The sequence below is a fragment of the Solanum lycopersicum genome, chromosome 12 (assembly GCF_036512215.1).
Source record: "Solanum lycopersicum chromosome 12, SLM_r2.1".
Classification (NCBI taxonomy): Eukaryota; Viridiplantae; Streptophyta; class Magnoliopsida; order Solanales; family Solanaceae; genus Solanum; species Solanum lycopersicum.
Window position 1 is genome coordinate 67,440,718 of NC_090811.1, and position 19,301 is coordinate 67,460,018.

At 34.9% G+C, this 19,301-nt stretch overlaps 3 protein-coding genes across 5 annotated transcripts; all 3 read left to right on the forward strand.

The window, feature by feature from the left end:
• The first annotated feature begins 11 nt into the window (after nt 1-11).
• Nucleotides 12-5,817, forward strand: LOC101260917 (rop guanine nucleotide exchange factor 14). 3 transcript variants are annotated; one of them, XM_004253028.5, is made up of 8 exons: nt 12-487; nt 1,456-1,591; nt 3,454-3,795; nt 3,946-4,100; nt 4,230-4,304; nt 4,383-4,634; nt 4,744-5,091; nt 5,356-5,817. In XM_004253028.5, exons 2-8 carry the CDS (start codon nt 1,510-1,512, stop codon nt 5,545-5,547), a joined length of 1,446 nt encoding a protein of 481 aa, XP_004253076.2. In that variant the 5' UTR covers nt 12-487; nt 1,456-1,509; the 3' UTR covers nt 5,548-5,817. The 3 variants fall into 3 exon arrangements, with proteins under 3 accessions (XP_004253076.2, XP_025884510.1, XP_069148835.1); XM_026028725.2 differs by having other exon boundaries at nt 221-487; nt 1,438-1,591; XM_069292734.1 differs by lacking the exon at nt 1,456-1,591 and having other exon boundaries at nt 228-487.
• Nucleotides 5,818-6,675: 858 nt separating this feature from the next.
• Nucleotides 6,676-9,617, forward strand: LOC101260624 (large ribosomal subunit protein uL30w). Its single transcript, XM_010316508.4, has 7 exons — nt 6,676-6,807; nt 7,924-8,093; nt 8,177-8,274; nt 8,357-8,414; nt 8,853-8,932; nt 9,024-9,126; nt 9,206-9,617. Exons 2-7 carry the CDS (start codon nt 7,926-7,928, stop codon nt 9,419-9,421), a joined length of 723 nt encoding a protein of 240 aa, XP_010314810.1. The 5' UTR covers nt 6,676-6,807; nt 7,924-7,925; the 3' UTR covers nt 9,422-9,617.
• Nucleotides 9,618-13,255: 3,638 nt separating this feature from the next.
• Nucleotides 13,256-18,443, forward strand: LOC101260324 (alkylated DNA repair protein ALKBH8 homolog). Its single transcript, XM_004253026.5, has 8 exons — nt 13,256-13,373; nt 14,121-14,438; nt 14,970-15,071; nt 15,199-15,285; nt 16,162-16,287; nt 16,498-16,788; nt 17,423-17,488; nt 17,897-18,443. The coding sequence occupies exons 2-8, from the start codon at nt 14,142-14,144 to the stop codon at nt 17,954-17,956; spliced, it is 1,029 nt and encodes a 342-aa protein (XP_004253074.1). The 5' UTR covers nt 13,256-13,373; nt 14,121-14,141; the 3' UTR covers nt 17,957-18,443.
• Nucleotides 18,444-19,301: the final 858 nt, after the last annotated feature.

Sequence of the window (19,301 nt, forward strand, 5' to 3'; positions counted from 1 at the left end):
TTAAAGTATAATTTTTTTTGAATTCGTGGAGTGTAGGGCTCAGTTCTAAAGGGAGCACTCTCTACACAATGAAGGATTTATTTTATTATCCATATTTAAATTTGAAATTTTTAATTAAACGAAAGAATAATCTCATTCACTCTATCAGATCCCGTTAAATTTAATATGTCATCATCCTCTCTTCACCATAATAAATGTATTTATTGACATCCTCTCCCCCATTCCTCACACACACAAATTCCTTTCTTCTCTTTTGTCACTCTATTTTCAGCATTTCATTTACTGTTTTAATTATTATACCTCTGTTTTTTTCCACCATTTCACACTTGCAAATAAGAAAAAAAATAATATATATATATATTTTTTATATATATATTTCTAGTGAGAAAAAGCTAAATGTGGGTTCTTTTTTGAATGGTGACCATTTTGATATTCTAGAAGATTGAAGAACTCCAATTTTGATCAAATAAGAAAGAAAGAGAAAAAGGTTAGCTTTTTGTTCTAATTCTCTTTTTCATTTTATAGCTTTAAACAGATATCTCGAGCTTAATCCTGATTATGAGAAAAAATATTAACTCAGATTTGTTGAATATTTCAATATAAATACTGAACACTAAGAAAAACAAGGGAAAAAGATCATTTTGATCATGTATACGAATTTTGAACATTGAAAACTACTGATAAAAATACTTTCTTTTTAAATTGTTCTTATGCTATATGAATTTAAATTAATCAAATATCGAGACATATAGTGATTACACACAAAAAAAGCTTCATTCTTATCTAAGTTTTTTTTTGAATGAAAATGTTGTAGATGCAACAAACTCAATTTTTTAATTATTTTTAACATATGATTCTCTGTTTATTATTATTATTATTTTTCATTTCAGAAGAACAATGAAATCGGCATCATGATAAATCTGAATCGTCTGAAACAGTCCAAAACATTTTAAAACTCTTCTTTTAAAGTAGAGTTAATGGTTAAAAAAAAATACATAATCAAATTATATTTTTTCGGAGTTTTATACCTAAACTTTGTTTTAATTAAAATACAACTCGATTTTGACTTGACCTACTCGTGCTTCTTAATTCTTATTAATTGAAATAAATATTTGATAAATTCAGCAGCATCGATGAGTGTTTTAATACCAAAAAAGCATGTTAGTTTAGAGGTGTGTTTTATTATTAACACTCTTTATATTATGGTAATAAAGAAAGTTAGATTGCTTGTATAAATTTTTTTTACTTTTAGGAGGATTTTAGCCAATTATTATATGATCATATAAACCTTTTTCTTATAATGGAAAAGTGATAATTTTCTTTTTCTAAACCTTTTTTATTTACATAATGTTAACTTTAGGAGTAACAAACAAAAGTGAAAATGCATATCACACTTCTATTTAAAATGTTTTGTCAATATCATGATTTGTAATTCAGGAGGTTGATGAACTACAGGTCGATATTAATCGAGATTGATATTAAAATTTGCATATAATCTATCTTTATCGGATGAATATGATGATCGTGAGACGGACATTAGCATGTTGTGCAAGAGATAAAGAGATTAGTATTGACTTTGGTGAACAAGAGAGTAAGATTCCCCTTTTGTGTTCCTTTTATTTGTTTTTTAGTATGTCACATGCTAATTTCCCTCCTATAATTGAGGTAAATCTAAGTTTTTAATAAAAAATGAGGACTACACTTTTCCACAAGTGAATGCTAACATATGGATTAAGTTTTTACTATATATATATATAATTGAACTCCAACCACTTCATGTATCTAGATGTTTAGTGTAACTTTTTTGACTTTTGTGAACTAGACGAGTCTAGACAGAGTCAGATTCAAGATTTGAAGTTTATGAATTTTTATAGCGATTTAAACTCAAATATATATAGATTTTTATTACTTGTAACAAACTTTCTAGATCCGCTCCTAAATCTAGATTTGGATATTTATACGTTAGTTATTCTACAACGACTATTACTATGTCTCTAATTGTTTATATCACTTCATTTAAACCGTCTCTTATCAATAATATTAAAAATAATGGGATACTAGTTATATGTGAATGCCTATTAAAGTCAAGTGTATTCCTTGAGCTGAGATAAGAATAAAATTTGTGTAAGCTCGACTTTAATCTTTTCATCTTTTACCTGTGAGACTATATTGAATATGGAGTTGTTATTTGTTAAAGTCAAGAAACTTAACAATAAAGTGTGAACATCAATTTCTTGAAGTTACGAGAGAAAAGAAAGATTGTATTATTCATAGTTTATTTATAATTCAAGAATCTTTTGTGGGACCCTTAAGTTGTTAGGTAGAGCATGTTTTGAACTTATATGTGTAACATGTGAGGGACAAAAACTTTCCATTTATTAATGTGAAAATAGATATATAGATGGCATTGTAGTGATAGTAATTTGTCATACCTTTGGGAGTTTTCTTGGTTTTTTATAGTCATAATACATGTATACTGAATTCTAAATTTTGATTCATTTTTTAACTTTGATTTTCAATTTTCATAATGCATAAACAAACAGTTTAACTATTCAACTTTTAAATAAATAAACACATGAGTCATACATGACAAAATACACGTAGGATACCACGTAGGACAAAAAATGACATGTAAGATGACATTTAGGACATGTGTGTCCATTTATTCAACTTTATACATGTTTAAGTGTCTATATTTATGTATATCTAAAATTAAAGGATATACATGTGATTTAAAACCAAGTTAAAAGGCATATTTATGTATTATGTTTTTTTTTTATATATTGTCTAGTATGTAAAATGTGGACCTAACTCTCATTTCATGAAGCACATAAGTGACTATGGGGACAAAATAGTCATTGTCTATTGGTATCAAAATTTCTACTTTTGGGATTCTTTTTTCAGTAGGCTCTATTAATGGTACCCTATTTGTTTATATTATAGAACCAATGTCGCTAAAAGCTTTAGGAACATATACAAAGAGTGACAATTACCGCTTTAAATACATATTTAGCAGCAACTAAGAATTAAATGCCGCTAATCATCATTTTTTTTGTAGTGTGTTCTTCAAGCAAATATGAGTTGATATGGTTTTTGAAATGAAAAATGAAAGTAACCTGCAGCTAACATATGGTTTTCTTCTGTTATACTACTGAAATGGTAAATGTAGTACAACTCGGGATCTATCGTAGGTTCATTCTACGAGTTAAATATCCCTTCGGGAACAAAGTCTTGTATTTAAGTGAAGAAGGGTAGATAGACGCGACCATAATCTTCACGGAGAAGTCATTGAACTTGTATCTGTTTTCTTCGCAACTGATATACCTCGAGTTGTTTAGTATAGTATTCTGTTTTTGGGGCATCTTGTAACCAACACAAGGAACCATTATATTGTTATCTTTCGTACGTGATCTAAAGCCCTGTATCTAACTAAATCGATGAATGGTACTTCAGGAATTACAACGTATGATGGCCTCGAGAGCTGCATACTGAACAGTCAGGCTTATGAGTATGAAAAAGCCAATAGCAGAGTTGATGTTGGTGTTGCAGATTCTTTATATGATGACGACTCGAGTAGCTCTTCTAGCAATAATGCTTTTGGATCATATTCATCTCAGTGTACGACAAGCCCTCAACATCTTTATGTGAACGAAAAATCAGGTTCAACACAACTTTCGGATGTGGAAATGATGAAAGAGAGGTTTGCAAAGTTGTTGCTCGGGGAGGATGTGACCGGAGGAAGCAAGGGAGTTTCCACTGCATTAGCATTGTCCAATGCCATTACATATCTTGCAGGTACTTAATTGTTACTTCTTTATCGATCAATACGTATCTAAATTCCAGTTTTACATCTGTTAACGGTTTAGTCTTCAATCCTCTCTGATACTTGAGGTTCTTGTAATAGTATTTTCGTTCTGTCTAATGCTACTACTACTTGATTTAAAGCGTCTGTGTTCGGAGAGCTGTGGAAATTGGAGCCACTTGCAGAGGAACGAAAGATCAAATGGAGAACGGAAATGGATTTGTTACTCTCACCTACCAATCATATGATTGAGTTGGTTCCTGCTAGACAAAGTGGTTCTAATGGCCAGGGATTGGAGGTAATAACTCATTCGTTTTATCCGTGTTTTGAAATGACAGACTCACATAAATAGAACGACATGTTTAGGTATAGTTGTTGTTGTTATACAAAACGACATATTAAGTTCCACTTCTCATTTGATGAGCAGATAATGACACCAAAAGTTCGCGCAGACATCCATATGAATCTTCCAGCCCTTCGGAAATTGGACTCGATGCTTCTTGTAGGTGGTCTCTTAAAATCCTTTTAACTATGCATCAACTTGGACCACATTCTTAAAGTTCTTTTCTCGACTTGATAGGAAACGCTTGATTCAATGGTTAGTACTGAGTTTTGGTACACGGAAGTGAGTTCCCGAGCTGAAGGAAAGAACACTAAGTGGTGTCTTCCTTCACCTAAGGTACCCGTAGCTGGACTATCTGAAGTCGAAAGAAAGAAATTGGTGAATCAAGGAAAATTGACGAATCAAATATTGAAGGCAGCGAAAGCTATCAATGAAAATGTCTTGGCTGAAATGCCTGTTCCAACAGTTATCAAAGATGCACTTCGAAAGGCAAGAGAATTCTCATTTTCACTATTGAGTTTACGTTCTATGTACTGACATCGTAAGAAAGTTCTAATCTTTGTTGAAATTGCTCAAGTCGATCCATTCATTCCTGCAGTCTAGCAGGACAAGCCTCGGGGACGACCTTTATAGGATCTTGACAGCAGAATCAACTTCTGCTGAGGAAATGTTGATTTCATTGAACTTGAAATCTGAAAACAGCGCGGTTGAAGTTGTTAACAGGTTAGAAGGATCGATTCTTGCTTGGAAAGAGAGAATAACTGATCAAGCTAGCGGAAAATCTCCAGCTCGAAGATCTTGGTCTTTCGTAAGAGATCCAATATCCGAGTTAGACAAAGTGGAGTTCTTATTGAACAAAGCAGAATCTCTTGTACAACAGCTCAAATTTGAGTATCCTAACCTTCCGCAGACGTTCCTCAATGTCACAAAAATCCAGTATGGCACGGTGAGACAATCGTATCCACTGGTAAATTTTGTTCAACGCAACTAATATAGGATGACTCTACTAGTGAAATTCATCAAATGCAACTACGTTCACTGAAAAGGCACATTTCTGCTTTTGTTATAACGATGTCATTGCAGACGTGATATAATTGTCTTGTCCTTAACTCGCGTTAAGCTTATATGCTATGATGATGTACACGAACGTGCTGTTAAAATGCTCAATAAGACTGCGATTAATCCTTGTTCTTTTTCTGTATCATTGCAGGACATTGGACATTCAATTCTGGAAGCATACTCTCGAGTTCTTTTAAACTTAGCACACAACATTCTTACACGGATAGGAGAAGTTTTGCAAGTAGATTTCTCGAGCAACGTCAACTCACCTGCAGCTACTGTCTACTCGAGTCCTATATCGAGTGATGAAACACTCGTTTATCGATCAGATGAGCAGAGCTGATAGACATTTTAGAGACTCCTATGAAGATTGATTGTAGCAGCATGTCTACTGCAGATTCACCTCAACAGAGTTTTTGTGATATATAAGTATATAAGTTAATTAAGAGATAAAATGTGTGTATGGAAAAAACATGTCTTTGCATTAAAACTTCAGATACCACATATTTAAATTTATTTCGATAGATTTGCGAAAAATTAACCGGGATACTTACATAAATGTGCTATAATAAAAAAAACATTTACCATTTATAGCAATGAAATTTTTTTTTCACTTCATTGCTTTTAATTCATTGATAATACAATGATAATATATATTACAAAGAACAATTTATTATTCACATATAATACAAGTTTTTAATGGTGGATAATACATTTATCACACATTTTAATACACTTATAATACAATGTGACCATTTTTTACCAAACAAACACAATATATTTCAAAAACAATTGTAATTCAAATATATTACATAATTAATTCACTTTTAATACATATTACAGATTTATCACAGTATTGCTATAAATGGTAATAAACAAAAAGTATCGCTAAAATCAGTAATTATTTTTTAAAATGTATTAAATTATGTAATTTTTCCATTCCAAAATAAAAAATCTAAAAATTCACATATCATTACTTATATGACCATCTTTTTGTTATTTTGTAACTTATAACCCTATTTTTTTTTATCACATTCTAAAAATTCCTTTTAACAAGACGGAATTTTATAAGAAAAAACATTAGACCACGATCTATATTTTAAAAGGGAAAAGAACAGATACACTTTCGAATTATCGTAGATGATATGCAAATATCCTTCGTCATACTTTTACGATCTTGGTTCCCTTGCTATCCAATAACGAGAGCATAATCTTACCCACCGATTCGACATTTATCGACGGATAAGGCTGTACCACGTGTCCATATATAGTATTCCGTTAGAGTGAAGGGCATATACGCGCTGATTTATGGAGGACACGTACACCAATGACTCAAAATTATGACGGAGGATATTTATATATGAGCAATCGATAACGTATATATTGCACCAATTTTTAAAAATTGTGACAAAATTTAAATAGTATCCTTAAAAGTGAACATTTGTGTAAATCTTTGCTTATTATTTGGGCCAAACCCGAATAAGTATAAACTTTCACAAAACCCTAATAAGAAATCTTAACATATATTTGCCGCATTTAGGTCACAGTTACATTCTCTCTTGCCCTCCCGCCGATCAGAGCCATTCTCTTCAACAATTTCAAGGTAAATCTCCATTGAAAGTACTATTTTTCTTCTAATTATGTGGATTTTTATCAGTTTTTATACACATTTGGTGCGATTTCCTTTTTTTGAAGTTTTTTTTTATGGTGTTTTGTTGTATTTGAAGATGTAGTAGTGTAATCGGGTTCTAGTTGTGGAAACAGGTTTTTGTAGAAATGCAGGGGTTAAGCTGTGTAGAATAGATCGTTTATGGCCCAACTACTGTGTATAGCGGGAGCTTAGTGTATCGGGCTGTTGTTTTTTTTTTGGTTATGTTTTGGAGATCTGAATTAAGGAAGTGTTGTGTGTGTATTTAAGTTGTTAAGTGTTTTGAAGCCTAAAGGAAGGTTTTTTTTTTTGCTGTGTTTGAAATGTTAGCAGCTGAAGGATTAGTTTAGTTGTAGTTTGGTGTATGTATTAGAGTTTTGAATGCTGAAGAATATAAAATAGTGGAAGAGTATTGAATGAACTAGTCAGTAGTTACTAATGTTGCCTTTATGTATGCGTATTCTGATTAATGAAGCTGGGATATACTGTAGGAATAGGGAGAAGTGAAGTGAAGGGTCTGTTACTTTTGCCTAGATATAGAGTGAAAGTTGATTCCTACTCTTGCAGTTGAGCTGAAGTGTGTGTGTGTTTGTTGTTGAGTATTCTAAAGCGTGATAGGTTTTTTTGAAACGTTAGCAGCCACTAAAAGATTACTTTAGTTTTAGGTAAAGCATTCGAGTTTTGAATGCTGAAAAGATTTAGAAAAAACTAGAAGAGTATAGGAAGAACTAGTCATTATCGTTGCTTTTATGCATGTGTATTCTGATCTCTATGAAGTTGGGATATTTTGGTGGAATAGGGAAACGTGAAATGAAGGGGAGTTAAAGTAAACAAAATGAGTCTGGTGTCCGGGCTATAAATTTTTTCTACCTTTTAACACAATCTGACTATATACATGTATGTGAATATCCTCCCACCACAATATTGGCATAAGGCAATGTGTTGTGCTGATAGTGTAGTAACCAGAAGTTCCGTGGGAAGATCTCTTTTTTCTGATATATGAATGGAACAGAGGAATTAATTATGGAGTTTACGTTATGTCGAGAGTTAATTTTGGTTAATCTCGTACAGAGATGGGTGAAACACCAGTTCCAGAGTCAGTTTTGAAGAAGCAGAAGAGGAGCGAGGAATGGGCTCTTGCAAAGAAGCAAGAACTTGAATCTGCAAAGAAGAAGAATGCTGAGAACAGGAAATTGATCTACAACAGGGCAAAGCTGTATGCAAAGGAGTATGCAGAACAGGTACTATCAAACTCCGTATTTTTTGGTTAACATGCTCGTTTGATGTTAAGCTTGGTTATAAGTATTCATTTTTCTTTTCTTAGGACAAGGAATTGATCCGTTTGAAACGTGAGGCTAGATTGAAAGGTGGTTTCTATGTGGATCCTGAGGCAAAGTTGTTGTTTATCATCAGAATACGCGGGTAAGAACTATTTTGGTCTTCTTTGTCCTATAGTATGGTGAAACTATTAATACTATGGTACTCATAAAATTTGATCTTTCAGTATTAACGCTATGCCCCCACAGACCAAAAAGATTTTGCAGCTACTACGTTTGCGCCAGGTAAACACAACTCCTTTCTATACCCCTCAAAGAAGACAAGTATAATTTGATGTTTGCTGCTGTATAAGCTACTCTTGATTTCCTTCTATTGTTCTGTTTGCTGAAAATTCGCTTTGAGTATGTGTTGGGGGGGTGTTATTGCTTCCCCACTTGATAGTTAAGTACATGTGTATATCCTGATGATTGGGCTGGCTTGTTACGCCAAATGTCCTATCATCAGGCAAGTTATTGTGTTGTTGTCAAGATAATTTATAATTCTTATGTTTATTCTTCTGATTCCTCTCCCCTGTTGGAAACAAAAAAAAAAATATTTCTAGGTTTCTGTATGTGTCTGTTTTGGTTAGGTCTGTTTCATGCTTTATGTAATTCCTTAAAATTGAGTTATTTTATTGTTACCTAACATTGAGCTCTTCTTCCTTTCCACATTTCTTGTGACAGATCTTTAATGGTGTCTTTTTGAAAGTCAACAAGGCCACAGTGAACATGTTGCATAGGGTTGAACCTTACGTTACCTATGGGTAGGTATCGCTTAATGTTCTGCTGCCCTCAAGTCTTCCTCTCTGCTGCTATTGCAAACTTGCAGTCCCTTATTTCCTTTGTATCTTGCAGTTACCCAAACCTAAAGAGTGTTAGGGAATTGATCTACAAAAGAGGTTACGGAAAACTTGACAAGCAGAGAATTCCTTTAACCGACAACTCTGTCATTGAGCAGGTAAGTTTCTGTCAGTTCATCTCCGGATTTAGTGTTTCATGGTGTTGACAACTCAAGAGTTCTCGGTGTATGTTTTCAGGGATTGGGCAAACATGGAATTATCTGTGCTGAAGACCTTGTCCACGAGATCATGACTGTCGGGCCCAGCTTCAAGCAGGCCAACAACTTCCTATGGCCATTCCAGCTGAAGGCACCTTTGGGTGGACTCAAGAAGAAGAGAAATCACTACGTTGAAGGTGGAGATGCTGGTAACCGCGAGAACTTCATTAACGAACTTATCAGGAGGATGAACTAGAGTGCCTGAAATTTTGTTTTCTAGGCATTTTTAGTGATCAACAGTTCAGAATTTCTTCCATTTGAGATGTTATTTTGCTTTATGATAGTATACGACATTATTTTTGTTTTGATAGCCCCAGTCTCTATCGTATTGTGTTGGATTTTTGAATTTATGTTCATTTCGGTTTCAAAGATATCTAAGTTCTTTTTTTCTTCTTTTGAATGTCTGAATGTGCCAAATTTTTGGTGCATTACTCCTGTTTAATTACACAATCACATGAAGTAGCTTTTTCTTAATGTCTACAGTAGATCGATCAACACTTTGTGGCATAAATTCATTTTAAACCTGCTGGTCATAGTATTGTAAACAAACATAGTTCCGGACGTCCGTCAAGACCCTAGGCTATGCATTCGATTGGCCTTCACGGCTAGTCCGACCCATTTTTAAGGTCTAACGAGCTCCGAAGCGAGCATACCCTCCATTTCGACCATTTTTCTTTTTGTATAGCAAATCATTTTTTGGGTGATCCGAATTTTGACATTAAAAATTCCAATTTTTTTTGTGGACGTACGTCAAGACCTTGGTTATGCAGCCAGTTGGCCATCACTTCCACTCCGAACCATTTTCAAGGTCAAACGAGCCCCAAAGCGCGCATACCCCTATTTCGACGATTTTCGAGTGCTATAACAAACAATTTTTTGGGTGATTTGGATTCCGACTTAAAAAATGTAAAATTTTTTTATGAAGGTCCTTCAAGACCTTGGTTGTGCCTGTTGGCCATCACGGCCAGTCCGACACATTTTCGAGGCCAAACGAGCTCTGAAGCGCTCATACCCCCAATTTAGACAATTTTCGTGTGCTATAGCAAACCATTTTTTGGGTCATCCGGATGTCAAAAATTTTTGTGGACGTCCGTCAAGACCTTGTCTATGCAGCCAGTTGGCCATCACGGCCAGTCCGACCCATTTTGAAGGTCAAACGAGCCCCAAAGCGCGCATACCCATATTTCGACGATTTTCGTGTGCAATAGCAAACCATTTTTTGGGTGATTCGGATTCCGACGTCAAAAATCTCAAAAGTTTTTGTGGAGGTCCTTCAATTGGCAGTGCAGCCGGTTGGCCATCACGGCCAGTCCGACCCATTTTCAAGGTCAAACGAGCCCTGAAGCGCGCATACCCCCATTTTCGACGATTTTCGTGTGCTATAGCAAATAATTTTTTGGGTGATCCGAATTCTGACGTCAAAAATGTTAAACTTTTTTGTGGATGTCCGTCAAAACCTTGACTATGCAACCGGTTGGCACTCACGACCAGTCCGACCCATTTTGAAGGTCAAACGAGCCCCGAAGCGCGCTTACCCCTCATTTCGACGATTTTCGTGTGCTATAGCAAACAAATATTTGGGTGATTCGGATTCTGATGTCAAAAATGCCAAAACTTTTTGTGGATGTCCGCCAAGACCTTGGCTATGCATCTGGTTGGCTTTCAAGGCCATTCCGACCCATTTTAAAGGTCAAAAAAGCCCCGAAGCGCGCATACCCCCATCTCGACGATTTTCGTGTGCTATAGCAAATCATATTTTGGGTTATCCTAATTCCGATGTCAAAAACGCCAAAAATTTTTGTGGACGTCCGCCAGTCCGACCCATTTTGAAGGTCAAACGAGCCCCGAAGCTATTGATTTTTGGTGATCCGGTATATCCACGTCTTTTTACCCAAATCTTTTATGGACCCTAGTTAAAACATTATCTGGATATTGTTGGCCCTGACGGACAAAGCAAACCATTCTGAAGGTCAAACAAGTCTCGGAGTAGGTTAACCATCCACAATCTTTTTTGGTGATCAAGAATTTCGACGTCACCTTTTTTACCCAAATTATTTCGGATGTCCGCTAAGACGTTATCTATGGAGCTAGATTACCCTGACGGCCAAAACATCCTATTTTGAAGGTCAAGTGATGCCCAAGCATGTAAACCTCCTATTCTATCGATTTTTGTGTGCTTAGTCCATGGATTTTTGGTGATCCAAAATTCTGACTTTTTTTTGCCCAAATTTTTCGTGGACCTCCGTTTAGACGTTAGCTATGGAATCAGTTGGTCATGACGGCCAAAACAAACCATTTTGAAGGTCAAACGAGCCCCGAAGCAAGTATACATTTGTCCGATTTTCGTAGGTTATGGTCCATGAATTTTTTGTGATATAGAATTCTAACGTATTTTTTCACCCTAAATTTTCATAGATATCCATTAAGACATTATATATGAAGTCAGTTGGCCCTGACTCAAATGAGCCCCAGAGCAGGTAAACCCCTAATTTGATCAATTTTCGTGTGGTATAATCCATGATCTTTTTGGTGATCCAGAATTCTGACGTCTTTTTTGCTCAAATTTTTTGTGGACATTCGTTAATACATTAACTGGAGCCAGCTGGTCCTGACGGTCAAAACGATCTATTTTGAAGGTCAAACGAGCCCCGAAGCAGGTAAACCCCCCATTTTACCAATTTTCGTGTGCTATAATCCATGAATTTTTAGTGATCCAGAATCACGATGTCTTTTTAGATCGAATTGTTTGTGGACCTCGTTAGGATGTTAACTATGGATCCAGTTGGCCTTGACGGCCAAAACTATCAATTTTGAAGGCTAAACGAGCCTCGAAGTAGGTATACCCGATTTTATCGATTTTTGTGTGCTATAGTCCATGAATATTTGGTGATTCAGAATTTTGACTGCTTTTTTGACCTAATTTTTCATGGACGTCCGTTAAAACGTTAGCACCCTAACAACCAAAACAAATCATTTTGAAAGTCAAACGAGCCCCAGAGAAGGTAAATCTCTCATTTTTTTGATTTTTATGTGCTTTAGTCCATTATCTTTATTGGCAACTTCTTTTTTGTCCAAATTTTTTGTGGACATCCGTTAAGACATTAGCTATGGAGCCAGTTGCCCTTGTTGGTCAAAATGACCCATTTTGAAGGTCAAACGAGCCTCAAAGCAGGTAAACACCCATTTTACATTTTTCGTATGTTATAGTCCATTGATTTTTGGTGATTCAGAATTGTGACATCTTTTTAGCCCAAATTTTTTGTGGACCTCTGTTAAGACATTAGTTATGGAGCTAATTGGCCATAATGGTCAAAACGGCCCATTTTGAAGGTCAAACGACCCCGAAGCAGGTATCCCATTTGCCAATTCTCGTGTGCTATCTATGGATTTTTAGTTATCCAAAATTTTGAAGTCTGTTTTGCCTGAATTTTCCGTTGACGTCCATTAAGACGTTATTTATTGAGCGAGTTGACCTCGATGACCAAAACGAGCCTAATTTCTATAAGTTGGGGTGTAACGAGAAACTTTTACAGGTTCAGGTGAAAATATGTATTACAAACCTTTTCGTTCGTATAAAATTATTCGTTATTTGGTACATCATAAGATGAGGATAATTAATTCTAATGTAAAATTTATGATTAATTTTATTTCACGTTTTGTTTGACGTATTATTTTGGAAAAAATTACAAATATACCTTCGAATTATCATATATGGTATGTTGATACTCTATGTCATACTTTTGGGTCATTGATGCCCCTACTGTCTAAAATCTAGTGCGTATATGTCTTCACTCTAACGGAAGACTAAATAATGACACGGTGCGCAATCTTGATGGATCTGATGGCAGGTCGGTGGATAAGATTATGACACGTGTATATTCATTAGTATAAAAGGTATATTGCTCTAGTTTTTGGACGGCAAGGACACCAATGCCCCAAAAATATGACGAAAGATATTTGTATACCATTTACGATAGTTTAGATATATTTGTCATTTTTTCGTTTTATTAACTAAAGATATGGTGAATTAAAACACATCACAATAGAACAAGGGGTTCATTTGTAACTTAAGTGATAACTATAAGGACTTCATTGAGATTTTCTCTTCGTTGCAACAGAGAGCGGCGGCCGGCGGTGAAGTTTTGCTGGTAAGATTTCTCTTTTCTTCTTTTATCATAAAGAATCAATGGAATTGCTATTTAATTCAGAAAATGATGTTATTTTTAAAATATAAATAAAAATGACGAGACCAAATTAATATGTAAATATGGAGTTTGCAAATTCTTGTTCTTAAGATTGTTTCATATTCAGGTAGGAATGTTCTTAAGGAATTGAATTTGAAGGGTCTAATTAGTTTTTAGGGAGGTAGGATTTCTCCGTATATATACTGGGTCAGAGGCGGATTCAGGATTTGAAGTTTTCGTTATTGTATATCAGTTTGAGCAAAAGCTATTGGGCTCCCGTGAACCTTTATAGCACTCTGTATGTATTCTAGCTAAATGAAGATGCAAGAATGGTGCTTTCTTGATTTAGCATGAAGTTTGAGGTGATTTCTCAGATTGTCACTCGACTAATAGTTGTTATCTTACAAAGTTACTATCTTTGTTGAAAAAAAAAATTGGAATCAAGAAGAAGGGTGAATTATTTACCTTTCTGAGATGATAAATATTAGTTGAGCGTGTAAGAAATCAACCCCGTGAAATTTTTAAGCTTAAGATGTAGATTAGTTCTCGTTTCGTGGTGAATATTGGTGAGCTTGCTAAGTAGTAGAGAGATAGTTGTAGTGATGTGATACAAGGTTATGCTTCGTTGTTCGACTATCAAGGATCTATGTTTGTCTGATACATGAGTAACTTCTATGTGGTGAGGTAAAGCCCCAAAATTTCTGGTTGTAGGTATTGATTATAGTAAAACACATGGGATTGCCGAGATTTAAACGTCCTGTAGGGACTAGCGAACCAAGTTCAAATCTTTATGTGGCCAATTGTGGACCTGCAGTTGGACTAACTTTGGACACAATTGAAGCCGTATTTGGTGCATATGGTCAAGTTAAGGGAGTCCATCTCGCTGATGAAAGTGGCACTAGAGTTATTGTGTCTTATCATGAAGAAAAGTCTGCAGAATCTGCCCTGACGGCGTTGAATAGACGAGCATGTCCTGAGCTTGGTGGCCGGTCTTTGCACATTCAGTATTCAGTACCTTCTGTTTGTCAGGTAAATTATCTTTATCCACAGTAAAGTCTTGATCTTTTTGCCAGTCTTGTAATTTTCATGAGATTGTTTACCGTGCTTTTCTTTTGAGCATGTTGATTCAATTATTATTTTGAATGTACTGTACAGTGGAATTAGAAAGTCAGCTTTAAAGCATGATATAACATAACTGATTGCATAGAGCTTCTGAGGGACCTTCACCATTCTTCCTTTCGCTTAACATGTTTGCATTTCTTGCTAGTCATTGCTAAATGAAAATCGAATTTATGAAGGATGATTTAGTCATATAGGAAACAATGCACTCATGCTTGACGTAAGCACCCGTTTTCATGAATTAACGTTTGTGTTCTTATATCAATTTCGGCCATGCTATTTAGGAACTGGTCAGTGTGTGTGTGAACTGTGGGTATTAAGTGGAAATTGTATCAGTTTAGCATAGAGATTACCGATTTCTTTTGTCTTTACTCCCTTGAGTAACTTCTATTGATTGCTTGTATATGTTTATTTTCTTTATGAGCTTGCTTTCTGGTTCAGGTTGCAGTGGATGACTCAATTGAGGTGTCGATGGAATCTTCAGAGTTAGATATTCCTGGTCTTTACTTGATTCATGACTTCATCAGTGTCAAAGAGGAGGAGGTCAGGGATCTCATTTTGCGGGAAAATACTATAGGCACTTACACTGTTCTTATATTTTCTCGATTTTTCCGCAAAATTTATTTGAAAAGTTCCACCCTAGTCTGACTCAGTTTTCTTGAATCTTTAGGAACTACTTGCAGCAGTTGATTCAAGGCCTTGGCAAAGACTTGCTAAAAGAAGGGTGCAGCATTATGGTTATGAGTTCCACTATAATGTAAGTGCACATAGTGGGTATTAGGAACTATGGAAATGCAAGTAATTATACTGGCATATAGCAGAAGCATGTTATTTTTTGCCGTTAGATATATGTATAAGAAGAATTAGTTTCTTTGCTCTTTTTTACATCTGTGACCTGTTTTATTAGAAAATCTAACGGAATCTTCTACAAACAATCCTACCCCACCCCGGTCAAATGAACAAATTATATCAAATATGGGAGAAGAAAAGAGTAAGATGGTTTTAATTGAACTTTCTTGATTTCCCTTGTTTGTGTCCTTTGATTTTGTAACGAAGGACTACACAAGTACACACTCTTGTTCACAGAACTCGTGGTAGTGAAAGAGGTAAGGGTAGCATATTGGGTTAGAGGGAATTAGCATTTCCAAAACCAGTAAATCAGTAAAGCGGGGGATGTGCGGTTGGCACACATTATGAGCTTGAATCCTAGTGCGGAAGAGGGTAGGACCCATTATCTACGGACTTCAGAAGTTGGAAACAATGGACTTCTCGGTTTTGAAAAGATATATCAGTAAATCATACAAAACACCAATGACCATCAAGGACAACTGAACCCCAATTTTGGTTTGATTAAAAATGTTCGAGAACTTCTAATTGCCACCTAATGGCCTTATTAGACTCACTTCTGAGCTATCAACAATACCATTCCCGTTCTTGTTTTTTAAATCCCTTGACAATTCAGAACTGCTCGAAAAGTCCATTTGCAGATGTTTGAAACTCTTGAATTTTCTGCTAAAAGCTGCTGATGTCTCTTATATTTGCTTATTTCTGTATATTATTAATCTTTCAAATGCTAGTAAGCTTTAAGATCTAAAATGCACTTATTGAATTCTCTCTCTATTGGCCACTGCAGACGAGGAATGTCAACACAAATCAGTACTTGGGTGAACTTCCATCATTTCTTTCGCCAATACTTGACAAGATGTCAATGTTTCAAAAGCTTGGTTACACTGAAACCGTAGTTATGGACCAGCTCACGGTTAGTTAATTTCACATCTTATATTTCTTCATTTATGAGCTGTTCCTCCATGACTTGTCTAGTTTTATGCTGGGGAAGGGAACTAGCTCTTGTTTGACTTGCAATATCGTAAGGATTTTCATTTTCAGTGATAGCTTTAGTTTTCAAATGTTTTGTCTGTCATGGACTTCTGTTGTTAAACTTTATGAAATGTGTTATAATCTTTAACAGGTTAATGAATATCCACCCGGAGTGGGATTGTCTCCACATATTGACACCCATTCAGCATTTGAAGGATTAATATTCAGCCTTTCATTGGCAGGGCCTTGCATCATGGAGTTCAGAAAGTATTCTACTAGTGTTTGGCCTACAGACCCCAACACATTGAGTGATGAAGAGGCTCAAAATTCCGATAAGAGCTCAAAGTTTTTGAGGAGAGCTATTTATCTACCCCCTCGATCTATACTGTTGTTATCACGAGAAGCACGCTATGCTTGGCATCATTACATTCCACACCATAAGGTAACTCCTGCTGCCAATGCTTATTCTTTACTCTAAACATCTAACTATTATGACTCAAAACTTGGCCTCATTTACTTGTGCACCTAGTAACTGGGAGCTCATTGACATCAAATTTCCCCTACAAGAAAGTTTTTGCTATCCTGCAAAACTTGAAAATTTTGGGGAACATCAAAAAAAAGTTTTAACTTTGCACCAACACCAAGTATTCATCAACACGTGATACTTTTTTCTTAATTCTCCGAAAACAAAAAAAAATATTTTGGATTATCGGGAGAATAATGGTTTAAGTGGGACATAACAAGTGTTTTGATGTTAATCCGGGTATGTAACTGAGGATTTGGTGTCATTATTGGAGATGCCAGTGTCAATCTTATTGGTAGAATGTGGCACTACGGTCTTGGCTCCCTTTGGTAATTTTATTGCGTCATTGCTTCAACCTATGAACCTTCCAATCTGTTTCATTTTTGTTCCCTTTTGAGCTTCAGATTCCATGTTCAATATATGTGCATGATTGATCAAGTTTTGCTTCTCCTTCTATCTTTTCTAGCACATCTGCATTTCAAAAATTCTGCAACTATAATGACAGTCTCGGTAAGTGATATTCCTTTGATTTTTCCAAACTTGCGCGTTGCAGATTGATGTAGTGAACGACACCAAAATCAGAAGGGCTTCAAGGAGAGTGTCCTTTACATTGCGCAAGGTATGTGGATTAGTTCTGACTTCAATTATCTCGATTTTGGGAACTGCAAACTAGTTCTTTGGATAGTAATAATAGCTCTCATACATTACCTTCTTGATGGGGACGGGACATTCAGTTTTACCTTCCCAGAATGTAGTTGAATGTTCTGTACAACATGTACAAGAGTGAATAATGGTAATATAGCAACGATAGCTATGCCTCAATCCCAAACAAGTTGGGGCCGGTTACAATATGGTAATACACATAAATCGTGGGAAAAAGTAGCTCGTATAAGTTTCAAGAAAAGTACCATATCTCGAAAATACGTGAACTATTAGTGAGTGCTTCATTTGTTATCTTCATCTATATATTTGTTAGTTTTTAAGCCATCTCCCCTTGTTATGAAGATCTTTTCCCTTCTTGATGCAGGTAAGAAAAGGACCATGTGAATGCGAGTTCCCCGAATACTGTGATTCTCAGAAGTGCTAGACAATTATACACTGATTACACTTTGCCAGAAACCAGAAGATTTGATCATTGCTTATTTCATTCCGCGTGGTTATCTTCTGTCTGAACCGGTTTCTGGTGAATTTAAACAACCAGGTCGAGGTTGAGGTTGAGGTCGAGGTCGAGAATTTCTATATAAAGCTGAGAGGTTCATTGTGTTTTTAGCTGAACTCTATATTCAAGTTGCATTGAGTAAGTGTCAAATTTTCTTGTTTCCTTTTCTGTTTACTGGTCTATTGCAGCAGAAATCCAGGAAATATTTTTTTTCCGTTTGATTTTACATAGTTTAAAGATATTTTGGACTATTTTCCGTTCCGTTAAGTAGAAGAAACAAATATACCTTTAGACTTTAGTTACCTTCTAGCTAGTTTTTCATAGTATTACACCTTTGTTTGGATTTTCGTTACTCGTTGTATTGTATTGTATTGTTAGTTCAAATACAATATATTTATTTTGATTATTACTTAAATTCCATCGCATTGTATTGTTGAAATCTATCGTTAGGCAACGACGAAAAGATCCATTTTATGTAACCGTCGATTTGGTGTGATCGCGTGGTTAGCTAGTATTTTCTTCTCATTTTGTTTTTTATTATTTTATTTTTTACCCTACTTTTTCATAGTAGCTCTTTTTCATATCTTTTTTTTTTCCTGATAGATTTAACGTTTAAATTATGAGTACGTAATATTATGAAATAACAAAGAACGATATAATCTATTCAAATACCGCATTCATTAAAATACTGTAATATGATACAAATACGATACATTTTTGATACATTTTGAAACAAAGTGTAACAGGATGATAATTTAATGTAAATTATAACAAAAACTTAACATGAGACTTTAATTTTGGAGATTTATTTTCATTTGCTTACTTACTCAATACTCCATTCTTAATTAATTGTATGAATTAATTACATAAAAGTCAATGGTAATCCATGCAATTTTAACGTTCTCCGCCAAATAAGTCCAATTAATTGATTAAAATGATATAATATTTGACTAAGTACCATATTATAGTAGAGTAGGAAGCCACAAATTAAATTAAATAAAATGACTATAATACCCTTTAACATAATATTATGTCAAATATATTAGACATAACCAATTTATTACAATTTTTCGAATTGATTTTACACTGCATAGATTGATTGAACGCAAAAAATCTTTTATTTACAAGCAATCATGTTTTTTTCAATCCAAATTCTTAAAGAAAGAAGACATCCATCCATATTTATTATTTTATTAAAAAAAAAAAGTAAGACAAATTATATCAATTAAATTTAACAAAAATATTTTTGTTCATCCTAGATTTTTCCCAAGTC